This window comes from Salvelinus namaycush, chromosome 20 (assembly GCF_016432855.1).
Source record: "Salvelinus namaycush isolate Seneca chromosome 20, SaNama_1.0, whole genome shotgun sequence".
NCBI lineage: Eukaryota > Metazoa > Chordata > Actinopteri > Salmoniformes > Salmonidae > Salvelinus > Salvelinus namaycush.
This window is the reverse complement of record NC_052326.1, coordinates 27107777-27124376: the sequence shown is the minus strand read 5'-3', so window position 1 is coordinate 27124376 and position 16600 is coordinate 27107777. Positions and strand designations below refer to the sequence as shown.

Below are 16600 nucleotides of genomic sequence, written 5' to 3'. Positions count from 1 at the left end.
CTCTCCAGCCTCCGTTGTAACAGCTCACTAGAGAACAGCTCCTGCCCCTCCAGCTACGAGAACCAGAGATGACACAGGAGTAGGCCCTCACTCCCCTCTTCCAAGGGAACACTAGGGACGCCTCAGCAAAGGCACAGAAATGGTGGCCAGGTAAAAGGGAGGGCCTAATTTAGGCATTAACAAATGGAACATCAGCAAATCTTTGAAAAGGAGGGGGTCAACAATGGTGAGCAAAGTCAACACAAAGATTTGAGAAGTGTGTTGCCTTGCTCTCACTTTCTTTCCTCTATGGTCTGAAAAGGTGCTCCCATTTTTCAAACAGACGGGGCCTTTACGTGTTTTAAGTGCAAAAGACAATTCCGTCGCAACACAATGGAAAAGGTTGAAAAAAAGTTGTCTTCCAGGGCAGAAATATTTGTTTCCCCACGAAAAACAAAATTTATTGATACCGAAACAAAACCTATAAAATGCAAGCTGCACTTTGTGTTTTAGGCGTACGTGCAATGGTGGTTTCCATTTTTTTCTCCAGAAATCAGGTGTACACAGCATCAAGCAAATTTTCCATTTAAAACACGGGAACTGGCATCACAAAGCATTAGCACAACTTAAGAGCAGTCAATTCAGTGAAATGCATAAAGGGACACTGTGCAAAGGACCCTTGCCCCTGTGCATTCTGGGGTATTTTTGCATATGGTGTTTCCCAGTGTCCAATGGTAGTACGGTGGTGTTATCCATGCTGGTATCCCTTGCTCAAATCTGAAGTGTCCATAGCATACATACAGTAATCATTTTATACAAGAAATGTAACTAAAAATACATACATTTTTTGGGGGGGGGGGGGGGGGGGGGGGTCAATACACTTCGATTCCTAAGAAAAAGCAAATGGCTCTGGCATCAACAGCACTACTGAGTTCCCCAAGTATAAAGTTGGCAATGATTGCAAAAGCCAAATTGAAAATCACTAATTATCTAAATTAACTTTAACTGTAGTATTGAGAAATGTTTATACATATTAGGCCTAATGCCAGTCAACAGCCTTATCTTTAGTTTAACTCTAAAACAGAATTTGAAAAAGTATATCGTTAAGCTAAACTCAGTGTTAAAATCTATATATACACACACACATACTCTTTGTCCTTGAGAGCAAAAAGAAAGGTATCCTTTTTCAATCCTGAGTCATAACTTTGACATAACTGATTTAACACATTGGATAAATTCCATTTAGATAACAAGGACCGAAGGAAAGGAGTTTGACTCACTTTTGTGAAACTGATAGGACTGTATTAGAAATGGCTCCACATAGCTCTCTGGAAAGCTAGAAAAGTTTCTAATGGTTTCACTTCTTATCTAGACAGTTCTCTCAGAACCAAAAGGGGAAGTCATCAAGGGACACATTACTGCCATGAAGGGCCATTGTCATTTGGTTTGTATGCTTGATTTCTATCTTTTTGAGTGAAAGAAAACCTAAACTTGACTCAACCATTTAACTGTGGGGCAGATTGTTAGAAATAACTCATAATGCAAACCAGGAGAACTTCCGGACCTCAATGACCTCAGTGGCACAGGGAAATGGTGGTATTTCTTGTTTACTCAAAAATAATACCCTCTATGGAATTTATGTGGCATCACCTCTATTAGATGAAACCAAAGAGCATAGACTTGTAGACAATCAAAACCATTCTGGATTTATGCTAATATAGCCAAAAAAGTTATTTTTTACCATTTACTATTGTTGTTTTTTTACCAATATTCTAACGCCAGCAGGGCAATGCAACACATTGTAACACATCGATAACTCTGATATTCTAGATTATCTTGAAATGTTTCATACAAAATATTGTTTCCAACATTGAAAATTCAGATTTAAACTGTGGGTGCTATTGGTGCCAAGCCAAGATACACTGACAACAGCAGGTGAAAATGTTAGCGCTTTACGATTATAAATTGTAAAATTGTCCCAATTATACATATCAATAAGTAAGACATCAAACATACATTTTCAATTTGAGGATATTCCAGGTAAGCTTTGATGTAAGTAACTGAATTTCAAAACCTTTCATGCCCTTTTAAACAGTTGCTTGACAAGAGAGACAGGTATACTCTTATTGATGTACAAAAGCAGACTTCAATAATTTACAAGTAAAATTGGCAATGCATTGACATACCTTTCAAAATCAGACAATTTACCTGTATAAAAGATAAATTGTATTGTCTTAAAGCTATATAAGTACACACACCTTCACATGGCTCCTAAATCATGGCATGGTTGATTTATAACCAGTTTTGAGTAAATGTACTGAGAGGAGATGACTGAAATACACTTAGTTTTTTCAGGTCTCAGATTAATCTTTATATCCTTTTATGTTCTACTGCAATGAATAGCAAACAAGACTTCACAAAGCAAATACAATGGAAGTCAGATTTTTTCCATATTAAAAGCAATCAATGTAGGCCTAGTTGTGATTTACAAAAACACATAATTTACTCTACAGATTGATGATTTAAATAGCTTAGTTGAGCAAATAGAAAAGGTGAATCTACTTTGACTTAACCATTTCAATTAAATGTATCCACTTCTTGACATTTAAATCATTCCCATTAAAAGTAAACCACCAACAGAATGTAACGCAAGCTATAGGTTAATGCATGCTGAGCTGACAACTTCAAATATATGAAAGGCTTGTTATTGTTGATTACCAAATTACTCTCAGTATAGCATTGTTTTCTGCCAAGAAGTTCTACTTGTTGCAAGACAGAAAGACAGCTAAATCATGTAACACAGTGTGGGTGTGTATGTGCCATAGTTCTACCAATACATCACACAAGACATTAATGATTTTCTATTTTTTCTCATTTTATGACGCTCCTCTGACAATGACCATAACCAGGTAGTCTTCTTCGGTTTTGGCAAGGGCTTTAGCTGAGGCATCCAAGAAATGCTGTGAAAAATCACAGGGGGGGAAAGCGTGAAGAACTCCTGCGCCGTCCTTGTCACGGCTGCCGCCCACGGGCAGACTGATGACGCCGGCCGCTTGCTTCTGCTTCAGGTAGGAGACCAGATTCTTCAGAGGCCTCTCGGTGGAGCTCCCCACGTCCTGAAGACCCTCCTCGGAGCTCCCTGGCACAGCTAGAAGGATAGAGTAGCCGTTGGGGCCAGCAGTTTTGATGCGACGGGACACCTCGTCCAGCTTGGGCTGGTCCAGACGCAGGCGTTGGGTGATCTTCAGCTGGGACACCTGGCTACCAGTGGAACCCTCCACCAGTAGTCCGGCTGCCACAGCTAGGTCCCCCTCCAGCAGATGCATGGAGGTGGGGAAGCTGCTGTTCTTCAGCAGGAGCACGCCCTGCCAGGCCTGGCACAGCTTCTGCCCCCCGGCCCCTTGCTCGGACTGCAGGCTAGACCTGGAGGAGGAGAGGTGGTCAGAGCGGTCCTCCCTCTTTACAGGTCTCTTACAGGAGTCACTGGCTTTGCATTTGCGGTCCTGTTCTGGCTCTGCTGGGCTGAGCGTCCGCAGTCTCTTGTCCCCGGGGCCATGGTCCAGGCTGCTCCGCTGCTCTCCGCCGGGGGAGGGTCTGTCAGAGTGTGGAGGGCTGTAGCGCACCCCGTCCTGGCAGCTGCCACCAGGGCTCCGCTCCATAGAGGTGCCGTGGCGACGACGCACATGTTTGCTGCTGTCCGGTGAGCGGTCAGGGCGCCGCCCGTCCTCCAAGAGGCGTCGTTTTCGGACCTGGTCTCGGCTCTGCAGCTCCCGCTCCAGAGACCAGGGTTCCCGTGAACGCCTTTCTAGGTGCTCCGGGGGCTCAAAGGCTGCCCCTCTCACCCGCTCTCGGACCGCTAGGCCAGCCCAGTCAGCAGTGTACAGTTCCCTTTCTCTGAAGCAGAGTGTGGGTGGAGGACTCCTCTCTCTGACCCTGATGGCCTCGGGGGTTGGCCGGTGGACAAAGGAGTCTGCCACTAGGTCAAAGTGAGGCTGCAGGTAATGTTGCTGGTAGCGGAGCTCTGTGTCGGCAAAGTCCACCCTAAGTCTCCTCTCAGGACCACCCAGAGGGAAGCCATGCATGTGGGAGCAGGCGGCCTGGGAAGCATCCAGACTTTCATACTGAATGTAGGCCCACATGTCCCCCTTCCTGTAGTCTATAGACCTGATGGTGCCAAAGCGGTCAAACTCCCTGGCCAGGGCAGCAAGGGGGACCCAGTGTCCAAGACCCCCCACCCACAGCCTGGATGTGGGGGTCGCTTTGCCATAGCCAATTTTGATAGGGTTGTGACACACCACTTTGCCTGACATGGTGATCTTAGCACGGTGAGCCATGTCCAGGTTCTCAAACTTTAGAAATCCATAAGTGCAGTTCTGTCCGCGAGCGGATGTCCGCTTGATGTCCACCTCTGTGATCACCCCAAACCTGTTAAACGCCCTTCTCAAGTCATTCTCTTTCACTGAGATGTTGAGATTGCCAAGAAACAACGTCCTGTTGGCCCGCTGATCATTTTCAGGTGATAAGAGGTCCTCCTCGTGGAAAGCTGCACAGTCAGGGATGAAGGGTGGCCGGGCCCTGGCTTCATAGATCGAAAATTCCATCTCTCTTTCCAGTTCTCTAGAGAGGGGTGGGGGGGAGGGAGGAGGGGGGAGACGACCCAGGGCTAACTGCTGCAGTCTGAAGTCTCTATATCCTAGCCCCGTTGGTGAAATTGATCTTTGGACATGCAAATGTCTGTGCCCTGCAACTCCCACATATGGATCTTTTTCGATGGGTGAGCGGCTCCTACGCCGGTTCGTGCACACCGCCTCAATCTTTAGAGGGCGATCATAGAGCACCAACTTGCCGCGTGCGTGCTTGGCCGCCTTGGCGTTTTCCGGCCTTCTGAAATCCACAAATGCCACCCTTTCGTCGTTAACTCGGCTTATTTTGACACTCACGTCCCCAAATTTCTTAAATTCGTGAAATAATCCATCTTCAATTTCTTCGTCGCTTAACTGAGAACCCAGTTCGCCAATTTTTAGAGTCTTGTACTCACTTCCGTTGCTCGGAAGAGGCCGCAGTTCCCCGCGAGAATTGCTCCTTGTGGTAGGGTCCAGAGCAAGGCTAATGTGTAACTTGCTACTCGAACCAGTTGTGTTAGCATATCCGTGGTTACTCTCAGTTCGACTGGACACATGGCAGTATACATCTCGACTGTCTCTCTTTTCAGATGGTAAACTCCGTCTTACCGAAACACCACTTTTGACAGAACCATTCCCGTTGTTGTCACCTGCAGAGAAAGATCCCATTTTCTTAACGTTACTTGTTGGGTGACTTCCTCCCCGTTCTCGGATATCTTCCAGAATACGCGAGCGCTTTTTCACGGGCGACCTATCTTTGCCTTTCATTTTGCAGTTACCGTCTTGAAAATGATATATTTTAAACTTACTACTCACTGTACTTGTCCCTAAGTATAAACATTTGTTTTAAATGCAGCTCACTTCCTCGTAGGCGCCATGTTGAAGGGCTGCATTGGAAGTCCCGCCCAGCTGTGGTGATTGGTGGAATGCGGCTTGCGTAGAGAAAAAGGATTGGTTCCACACATGTCACTCTACACAAAATGGGTCACCAGAGACTGGCACTCTGCCAGTTAGCGAGACATAGAGTGACGATGAGCAGCGGGTGGAAAAGAGGAAACCCATTCAAAACGGTGTCATCTGCCCTAATTACAGCCAGACAGATGCCTCAATCACAGCAGCTGAACAAGGAGGATAAGATAGGTAGGCAGGGCAGCACAGCTATCTTACAGGCCTTTGGAGATACAGTATCTACCCCCTTTCATTCACTAGTCAAATACACATGTGATTTGTAAGTCAAAGCACACAGATACAAATGCAGTACTACTCATTTTGCTATGAATAACAGGTGGATGTGAGAGGCACATTAACCACTAGGGGGCAGAGTGGTTCCTCTGATACAGTGCTATGGCACCTGAGGGCGTAGGCCTCCTTGTAATTTCTTGAGTATACCAAGGCAAACATACATTGACTAATACTTAATTGCTAAAAAATTATCAAGAATATGCCTTAAAGCATAGATGTCTCCTGTGATGGAGACAGTGATGCCTTTATGTATGAATGAGCACAGGGCTTTTGTAAGACAGGCGGAATGGATTGCAATGAATTTGCTTTCCTCTTGTCAAAAGCCAAATCAGAGATGCTTACTGTTGGCCAAAAAGACTGTTGATAAGCATCTGATTATAGAAAAATAAGCATCTAAAGACAAACAAATCAAATCAAGTCAGAGTAAATAAAAAAAGAAGAACATGACCAGCGTTTTAGGTTTAAAGCCTTGCTAATAGGTAACAAATATGTGGCTTGTACTTTACTTACAACTGATTTGAGTTCTGGTAAATGGGAAACACTAACAATTAATTGAAGCTGTCTTTGCTCTGGACAGGTAGGATCTTGGTCATCATAAACTCTTGGAACAATGATACACTCTTTTCTGTCACGTTAGTTCTACACGATATATATTCATAAGTATGGACACCCCTTCAAATTAGTGGATTTGGCTATTTCAGCCACACCTGTTGCTGACAGGTGTATAAAATCGAGCGCACAGCCATGCAATCTCCATAGACAAACATTGGTAGTAGAATGGTCTTATTGAAGAGCTCAATGACTTTCAACATGGCACCGTCATAGGATGCCACCTTTCTAAGTCAGTTCATAGAATGTTTGCCCTGCTAGAGCTGCCGCGGTCAACTGTAAGTGCTGTTATTGTCTAGGAGCAACAAATACATTTTTCTTTGTCACATGCGCCGAATACAACAAGTGTAGACCTTACCGTGAAATAATTACTAGCCCTTAACCAACAATGCAGTTCAAGAAATAGAGTTAAGAAAATACTTACTAAATAAACTAAAGTAAAATATATATTTCATAAAGTAACACAATAAAATTACATAACAATAACAAGGCTATATACAGGGGGTACCGATACCGAGTCAATGTGCGGGGGTACAGGTTAGTCGAGGTAATTTATAAAGTGCCTATGCATAGATAATAAACAGTGAGTAGCAGCAGTGGAAAAACAAAGGGGGGTAGAGTCAATATAAATATTCAGGATGGCTATTTGATAAAAATTGTTCAGCAGTCTTATGGCTTGGGGGTAGAAGCTGTTAAGGAGCCTTTTGGTCCTAGACTTGGCGCTCCGGTACCGCTTGCCGTGCGGTAGCAGAGAGAACAGTCTATGACTTGGGCGACTGGAGTCTTTGACACCTAGTATATAGGTCCTGGATGTCAGGAAACTTGGCCCCAGTGATGTATTGGGCCGTACGCACTACCCTCTGTAGTGACTTATGGTCAGATTCTGAGCAGTTGCCATACCAGGCGGTGATGAAACCGGTCAGGGTGCTCTTCACGGTGCAGCTGTATAACTTTTTGAGGTTCTGGGAACCCATGCCAAATCTTTTCAGTCTCCTAAGGGAGAAAAGGTGTTGTCGTGCCCTCTTAACATTTGTCTGTGTGTTTGGACCATGATAGTTCGTTGGTGATGTGGACACCAAGGAACTTGTAACTCTCGACCCGCTCCACTTCAGCCCCGTCTATATTAATGGGGGCCTGTTCGTCCCTACTTTTCCTGTAGTCTATGATCAGCTCCTTTATCTTGCTCACATTGAGGGAGAGGTTGTTGTCTGTGAACTCCTCCCTATAGGCTGTCTTATCGTTGTCGGTGATCAGGTTGTTCAGGCTGACACTATTGTGTCATCAGCAAACTTAATGATGGTGTTGGAGTCGTGCTTGGCCACACAGTTGTTGGTGAACAGGGAGTACAGGAGGGGACTAAGCACGCACTCCTGAGTGACCCCAGTGTTGCGGATCAGCGTGGCATCGGTGTTGTTGCCTACCTGCGGGCGGCCCATCAGGAAGTCCAGGATCCAGTTTCAGAGGGAGGTGTTTAGTCCCAGGGTCCTTAGCTTAGTGATGAGCTTTGTGGGCACTATGGTGTTGAACGCTGAGTTGTAGTCAATGAACAGCATTATCACAAAGGTGTTCCTTTTGTTCAGGTGGGAAAGGGCAGTGTGGAGTGCGATTGAGATTGCGTCATCTGTGGATCTGTTGGGGCAGTATGCGAATTGGAGTGGGTCTAGGGCTTCCGGCATGATGGTGTTGATGTGAGCCATGACCAGGCTTTCAAAGCACTTCATGGCTACCGACATGAGTGCTACGGGGCGATAATCATTTAGGCAGGTTACCGTCGCTTTCTTGGGCACAGGGACTATGGTGGTCTGTTTGAAACATGTATGTATTACAGACTCGGTCAGGGAGAGGTTGAAAATGTCAGTGAAGACACTTGCCAGTTGGTCCACGCAATGTTTTGAGTACACGTCCTGGTAATCCGTCTGGCCCCGCGGCTTTATGAATGTTGACCTGTTTAAAGGTCTTGCTCACATCGGCTACGGGGAGCATGGTCACACAGTCGTCTGGAACAGCTGGTGCGCTCATGGATGCTTCAGTGTGGCTTGCCTCAAAGCGAGCATAAAAGGCATTTAGCTCGTCTGGTAGGTTTGCGTCACTGGGCAGCTCGCGGCTGTGTTTCCCTTTGTAGTCCATAATTAATAAAATTGATTTATATATAGCCCTTCTTACATCAACTGATATATCAAAGTGCTGTACAGAAACCCAGCCTAAAACCTCAAACAGCAAGCAATGCAGGTGTAGCAGCACGGTGGCTAGGAAAAACTCCCTAGAAAGGCCAAAACCTAGGAAGAAACCTAGAGAGGAACCAGGCTATGAGGGGTGGCCAGTCCTCTTCTGGCTGTGCCGGGTGGAGATTATAACAGAACATGGCCAAGATGTTTAAATGTTCATAAATGACCAGCATAGTCAAATAATAATAATCACAGTAGTTGTCGAGGGTGCAACAGGTCAGCACCTCAGGAGTAAATGTCAGTTGGCTTTTCATAGCCGATCATTGAGAGTATCTCTACCGCTCCTGCTGTCTCTAGAGAGTTGAAAACAGCAGGTGTGGGACAGGTAGCAGGTCCGGTGAACAGGGCAGTGTTCCATAGCCGCATGCAGAACAGTTGAAACTGGAGCAGCAGCACGGCCAGGTGGACTGGGGACAGCAAGGAGTCATCATGCCAGGTAGTCCTGAGGCATGATCCTAGGGCTCAGGTCCTCCGAGAGAGAGAAAGAAAGAAAGAGAGAATTAGAGAGAGCATACTTAAATTCACACAGGACATCGGATAAGACAGGAGAAGTACTCCAGATATAACAGACTGACCCTAGCCCCCCGACACATAAACTACTGCAGCATAAATACTGGAGGCTGAGACAGGAAGGGTCAGGAGACACTGTGGCCCCATCCGATGATACCCCCGGACAGGGCCAAACAGGCAGGATATAACCCCACCCACTTTGCCAAAGCACAGCCCCACACCACTAGAGGGATACCTTCAACCACCAACTTACCATCCTGAGACAAGGCCGAGTATAGCCCACAAAGATCTCCGCCACGGCACAAGCCAAGGGGGGGCGCCAACCCAGACAGGAAGATCACGTCAGTGACTCAACCTACTCAAGTGACGCACCCCTCCTAGGGACGGCATGGAAGAGCACCAGTAAGCCAGTGACTCAGCCCCTGTAATAGGGTTAGAGGCAGAGAATCACAGTGGAGAGAGGGGAACCGGTCAGGCAGAGACAGCAAGGGCGGTTCGTTGCTCCATAGCCTTTCCGTTCACCTTCACACTCCTGGGCCAGACTACACTCAATCATATGACCCACTGAAGAGATGAGTCTTCAGTAAAGACTTAAAGGTTGAGACCAAGTCTGCGTCTCTCACATGGGTAGGCAGACCATTCCATAAAAATGGAGCTCTATAGGAGAAAGCCCTGCCTCCAGCTGTTTGCTAAGAAATTCTAGGGACAATTAGGAGGCCTGCGTCTTGTGACCGTAGCGTACGTGTAGGTATGTACGGCAGGACCAAATGGGAAAGATACGTAGGTAGGAGCAAGCCCATGTAATGATTTGTAGGTTAGCAGTAAAACCTTGAAATCAGCCCTTGCCTTAACAGGAAGCCAGTGTTGGGAGGCTAGCACTGGAGTAATATGATCACATTTTTTGGTTCTAGTCAGGATTGTAGCAGTCGTATTTAGCACTAACTGAAGTTTATTTAGACGGAAAGTAGAGCATTGCAGTAGTCTAACCTAGAAGTAACAAAAACATGGATTAATTTTTCTGCATCATTTTTGGACAGAAAGTTTCAGATTTTTGCAATGTTACGTAGATGGAAAAAAGCTGTCCTTGAAACAGTATTGATATGTTCGTCAAAAGAGAGATTAAATCAACGTTTATTTGTCACGTGCGCCGAATACAACAGGTGTAGGTAGACCTTACAGTGAAATGCTTACTTACAGGCCCCAACCAGTCCATCAGTGTGTTATTGTGTGTTCAAGCTGGAGAAGATGCTGGAGCCCCAGGTGTGGAGGGAGGCAGCCACACAGGTGTTTTTTGCCCTTGGCCTGGGCTTCGGTGGAGTCATCGCCTTCTCCAGCTACAACAAGATAGACAACAACTGCCACTTTGACGCAGTGCTCGTCTCCTTTATCAACTTTGTCACCTCCATCCTGGCTACTCTGGTGGTGTTCGCCGTGCTGGGCTTCAAGGCAAACCTTATGAATGAGAAGTGTGACATAGAGTGAGTTCAAATCAACTGCCCTATCGGCCATCTAGTAGGGGAGAGTGGGGTAAGTTGAGTCAAAGGGGTAAGTTGAGCCACCCTTGTTTCTAGGAAACCATACACAAAATGAATCATGTGACCAAATATTTAGGAAGAGGTCATAATTTCATGGAGTCTGAATGAAGAAACCACATGGGAAAAGTGGTATGCAAGTTAGGTCCAAAAAACAGAAAACTGGTTTTCACAAAGTCAAATGAATGTATTGTGTTACAAGCATCATGACACAATAACTTATATCTAAACCAAAGTATATATTTTTAAGATTGTTTTATACATCAGTTGGGGTCTTTATAAGCTACCATATGAGGTCCTAAACCTAGCATGAAAGTGCATCCCTGTAGCTGTGTGGGTTAATATAGTCAAAATGTTTGCCTTGGAGTAAGTTGAGCCAATGGCTACCATACCCCATACAAACGATGATTTCATTTTGTCAGTTTTATGCATAAAACTGATAGTATTTTTGCAATGTGTCTTGCGTATGAACTCAAGTGCATTTTATTGTTACAGAGAAGACATCTTCATATCCTGTGCATACAGACATAAAAAGGACAGGGGTATCGCCCCCCTTGAGGTTCTTGAGAGAGCAGCCAAGAGAGAAAGGAAGAAGTCCATTCGAGCAGGAGCAAGGGATGAAAAAATTGACTGAATGACATTGAAGAGGTACATTGACAACAACAGAAAAAACGATACCTGTACCTGTGCAAAAGAGAGGCTGTGACAGAGTAGCAGAGGCACACAAGGTCTTATCTGATGACATGGAGTCTGAGCTTGCTAAACATATCAAGAATCTCGCAGACCAGTTTCATGGGCTTAGTAGCCTGAAATGCGGAGAACTTACCTACGAATTGGCACATCCAAACAATATACACAACATTCTAAAATATATGCAGGTATTTTTGTTAGAAAGAAAACTATATTTCCCTTGATGGAGTGATGCTGAATGTAAAAAATGGCTCAACTTACCCCACTCTCCCCTAGTGATAGTGGAGAAAATGTAAGATGTCTAATCCAGAATGACACCACTCTTTGCTCACGCCATACATTTATTATCATGCCCTCTCTGTGATCAGAGTCAGGACTTCTGCAGTACGTTTCATCTTGTGCACTAACATGATTCGCTGTGGTCCCTTCAGAAATGCAGAGAAGATCATTGGCTACCTGAACTCTAACGTGCTGAGTCATGACCTCATTCCGCCACACGTGAACTTCTCCCAGCTGTCCACCGTAGACTACACTGAGATGTACGGTGTCATCAAGACGGTGAAGGAGGGCAGCTTCGCCGAGCTGGGCCTGGACCCTTGTGTCCTGGAGGATAAGCTCAACAAGGTGCAGTGGGTCTGTTTGTCTGGGCTGTGAGCTCTACATCATCCAAACTGGGTCTGAATATGATCTTCACAACACCATACCAACTAGGCTTTTTCTAGTCATCCTTATGCTGTATTTATTAAACTCCTTTTTGTCTCTTCTGTCCCCTCTCCCTCTCTATCACAATCTCTTGGTCCTCTTTTGCTCCCTCTCTCCTTCACTCTTTTCTTTCTCTCTATATCCATCCCTCTCTCTCTGCAGTCAGTGCAGGGTACAGGCTTGGCCTTCATTGCCTTCAGAGGCCATGACTCATTTCCCGGCCTCTCCCTTCTGGTTCGTCATGTTCTTCTTCATGCTCATCAACCTGGGCCTGGGCAGTATGATCGGCACCATGACAGGCATCACCACGCCCGTCCTCGACACCTACAAGATCCAGAAAGAGCTCTTCACAGGTCAGCCCTAAAAACAACTGTGGCTCTCCCATTCTCATCTATCATAGTTTCATACACAAATTCAGCACTTTTCACCGAGACAGAGTGGGGAACTAGATAAGACTCACAAATTCTGAGATTTTTAAGGATGACTCGTTTTTTGTTCTATTGTTGTAGTCCTTTCAGGGCTGATTACAAAGTAATAGCAATAAAAGCAATGTTGCATACATACAGTAAAGACTTTGTCATCCAAGGAGACAAAAAAGTTTTACATAATGTGAAGGTTATTCAACTCCACTACCAATTCACCTGTGAGGAAGAAGTTATATAAAAGCTGCAGACACTGCACACTTTCAGACTAACGCTTTTAGCTACCTCAACTTGCTCCAATACCCTCTGTCTATTTCTCTGTCTCTGTATCTGTATTTGTATTTATTAAGGATCCCCATTAGTTCCTGCCAAGGCAGCAGCTACCCTTCCTTGGATCCAAACAAGATTAAGGCAGTTACACAAAACAATGAAATAATAAAACAGTACATCATACAACACATTATTACAACACTACACGACCACTACATATCTACAATACAAAATGTATCATCAGTGGTGGGAAAAGTACCCAATTGTCATACTTCAGTAAAAGTAAAGATACCTTAATTAATAGAAAATGACTCAAGTGAAAGTGCATAATACTTGAGTAAAAGTCTAAAAGTATTTGGTTTAAAATATTCTTAAGTATCAAAAGTAAATGTAACTGCTCAAATATACTTAAGTATCAAAAGTAAAAGTGTAAATCATTTCAAATTCCTTATATTAAGCAAGACAGACTGCACCATTTTCTTGTTTTTTAAATTTACGGATAGCCAGGGCCACACTCAGAAATAATTTACAAACGAAACATGTGTGTTAGTGAGTCCACCAGATCAGAGGCAGTAGGGATGACCAGGGATGTTCTCTTGATAAGCATTCAAAATGTAACGAGTACTTTTAGGTGTCAGGGAAAATGTATGGAGTAAAAAGTATGTTATTTTCTTTAGGAGTGTAGTGAAGTAAAATAAGTATAAATAGTAAAGTAAAGTACAGATACCCCAAAAAACGACTTAAGTAGTACTTTAATGTATTTTTACTTACAGTAAGTACTTTATACCACTGTGTATAATACCACAATACAACAATACTACAACATTACAATGTACATGTGCGTAGAGTGCATGTTAGCGTGTGTGTATGCGTGTGTTTGCCTGTGTGTGTGTGCGCGTGTGTGTGTGTCTTTTCATAGTCTGCGTTGTTCCATAAAGTGTAGTTGTATCTGTTTATCTGTTTTCCGTGTGCTGCTGTATCATAGCTTTTTTCTGTGGCCTGCTCTTCGTCCAGCGCTCTGGGAACTACTTTGTCACCATGTTTGATGACTACTCCGCTGGTCTGCCACTCACTGTCGTGGTCATCCTAGAGAATGTGTCGGTGGCCTGGATCTACTGCACCAAGAGGTACAGGATGGCGTCTCCCCAGAGAGCCGCATAGTGTGAGAGGTAGCTTTGAAAAGTGAACACACTGATCATCACTGATATTGCAATGTGTGTTTTCATATGATTTAAGAGGAAAGTTGGATAAGAGGGTGAAGAGAAAGAGTCAAGGAACATGTGAATACTGTAAACTGAAGGATTTGTCTGGACCTATTTTGAACCCACCTGTATGTGTGTGTCAGGTTTATGCAGGACCTGGAGGATATGTTGGGTTTCCGGCCCCATGCCTTCTATTTCTACATGTGGAAGTACGTCTCCCCTTGTTGTCTCATCGTTCTCATTATGGCTACTGTCATTGAGATGGCCATCAGCCCGCCAGGGTACAATGCATGGGTGGAGGAACTGGTCAGTCAACCTGTTGGAAAACAGTGAAAAGTTTCATATAGACACTTGACATTTTGTGTACTAGCCTTGTTACAGAGTTTGAAGTCAGCACCAGGAGTATTTATTTTTCACCTTATTTCCATTGTTTCTCTCTCTATAGGCTCCGGAGCGTTTCCAGAGCTACCCTCCCTGGGCATTGGCCATGTGCTTCTCCCTCATCGTGGTGGCCATGCTTCCTCTCCCCATCGTATTCATCGCCCGCAACTTCAACCTGATGTCTGATGGCTCCAACAAGTTGTCCGTCTCCTACCGCAAGAGCATGATGAAGGACATCTCCAACCTGGAGGAGGTGGACGAGACGCACTTCATCCTGGGCAAGAACCCAAGAGAGACACCTTTGCCCAAGCCCCCGTCCCAAGCCTACCTAGTCCCCCCAGGCACCAAACCCCTGGAGAACCCCAACTCCTTGTCCGCCAACAGCTGCTACCGGACGGGCTACCAGAACACCATCGGCCCCACCACCTCCGTCACCCCCACTGTCCCTGAGTCCGACTCATGATCACTGTCTATCCTCTTCATGTTCCTGCCCCTAGCCTGCCCCTGAAACCCCTAACGATCACCCTCCTACAGGCCAACTCACATTTAACCCTACAGAGTCTCACCACCAGAGGTAGCTGCAGCGCTGCCCAAAACACCTCCACCCTCACGCTATGAGTGACCCTAGTCACAGGACACCCCTCTCCCCCTCTCCAACAGACCCAGATGTTAGAGTTTACTGCAGCAGGGGCTGCTTTGACAAGGAACCACATGGTCAGGTGTCTGAGATATTACAGTGGTGTGTATCTATACCTAATGGAGTGTATTCAGTGCTGGACATGCAGTATGTTCTGGTCTAGAGGCCAGGCAGCAGTATTCTCATTCTGCTCTGCTTTGCTTATTGCAGACACAGTTTAGGGGAATGTAGAGAAAATCATATTTACATTGGCATTAAGTGAAACTGAATGTGAGTATCTATACAGTGCATTCGGAAAGAATTCAGACTTTTTCCACATTTTAAGTTACAGCCTTATTCAAAGGCTGTAACTTATTATTGTCCTCATCAATCTATGCACAATACCCCATAATGACAAAGCAAAAACTGTTTTTTAGAAATGTGTGCAAATGTATTAAAAATTAAAAACAGATGTAAGTATTCAGACCCTTTGCTATGAGACTCAAAATTGAGCTCCGGTGCATCCTGTTCCGATTGATCATCCTTGAGATGTTTCTACAACTTGGTTGGAGTCCACCTGTGGTAAATTCAATTGATTGGACATGATTTGGAAAGGCACACACCTGTCTATATAAGGTCCCACAGTTGACAGTACATGTCAGAGAAAATACCAAGCCATGAAGCCGAAGGAATTGTCCGTAGAGCTCCGAGACAGGATTGTGTCGAGGCACAGATCTGGGGAAGGGTACCAAAAAATGTATGCAGCATTGAAGGTCCCCAAGAACACAGTGGCCTCCATTAATTCTTAAATTGAAGAAGTTTGGAACCACCAAGACTCTTCCTAGAGCTGGCTGCCCGGCCAAACTGAGCAATCTCAGGGAAGGGCCTTGGGCAGGGAGGTGACCAAGTACCCGATGGTCACTCTGACAGAGCTCCAGAGTTCCTCTGTGGAGATGGGAGCACTCCACCAGTCAGGCCTTTATGGTAGAGTGGTCAGACAGAAGCCTAAATGCCAAGGGTCACGTCTGGAGGAAGCCTGGCACCATCTCTACGGTGAAGCAAGGTGGTGGCAGCATCATGCTGTGGAATGTTTTTCAGCGGCAGGGACTGGGAGACTAGTCAGGATCGAGGGAAAGATGAACGGAGCAAAGTACAGAGAGATCCTTGATGAAACCCTCAGGCTGGGGTGAAGGTTCACCTTCCAACAGGACAATGACCCTAAGCTCACAGCCAAGACAACGCAAGAGTGGTTTCGGGACAAGTCTCTGAATGTCCTTGAGTGACCCAGCCAGGGCCCAGACTTGAACCCGAGCGAACATCTCTGTAGAGACCTGAAAATAGCTGTGCAGCGACGCTCCCCATCCAACCTGACAGAGCTTGAGAGAATCTGCAGAGAAGAATGGGAGAAACTGTGCCAAGCTTGTAGCGTCATACCCAAGAAGACTCAAGGCTGTAATCGCTGCCAAAAGTGCTTCAACAAAGTACTGAGTAAAGAGTCTGAATACTTATGTAAATGTGGTATTTCTGTTTTATTTTTAATACATTTGCCAAAATATCTAAAAACCAGTTTTTGCTTTGTCATTATGGGGTATTGTGTG

The 16600-nt window shown here is 45.2% G+C and overlaps 1 protein-coding gene and 1 pseudogene across 1 annotated transcript; one reads left to right on the top strand and one right to left on the bottom strand.

The window, feature by feature from the left end:
* Window positions 1-414: 414 nt before the first annotated feature.
* Window positions 415-5497, bottom strand: LOC120065172 (RNA-binding protein 15-like). The gene has a single exon (XM_039015953.1). The coding sequence runs from the start codon at window positions 5367-5369 to the stop codon at window positions 2856-2858; it is 2514 nt and encodes an 837-aa protein (XP_038871881.1). The 5' UTR covers window positions 5370-5497; the 3' UTR covers window positions 415-2855.
* Window positions 5498-9937: 4440 nt separating this feature from the next.
* Window positions 9938-14849, top strand: LOC120064733 (annotated as a pseudogene).
* The last annotated feature ends 1751 nt before the right edge of the window (window positions 14850-16600 follow it).

Coding starts and splice junctions, on each gene's coding strand:
- LOC120065172 (XM_039015953.1), bottom strand. CDS start 5,369: ATGAAAGGCAAAGATAGGTCGCCCGTGAAAAAGCGCTCGCGTATTCTG.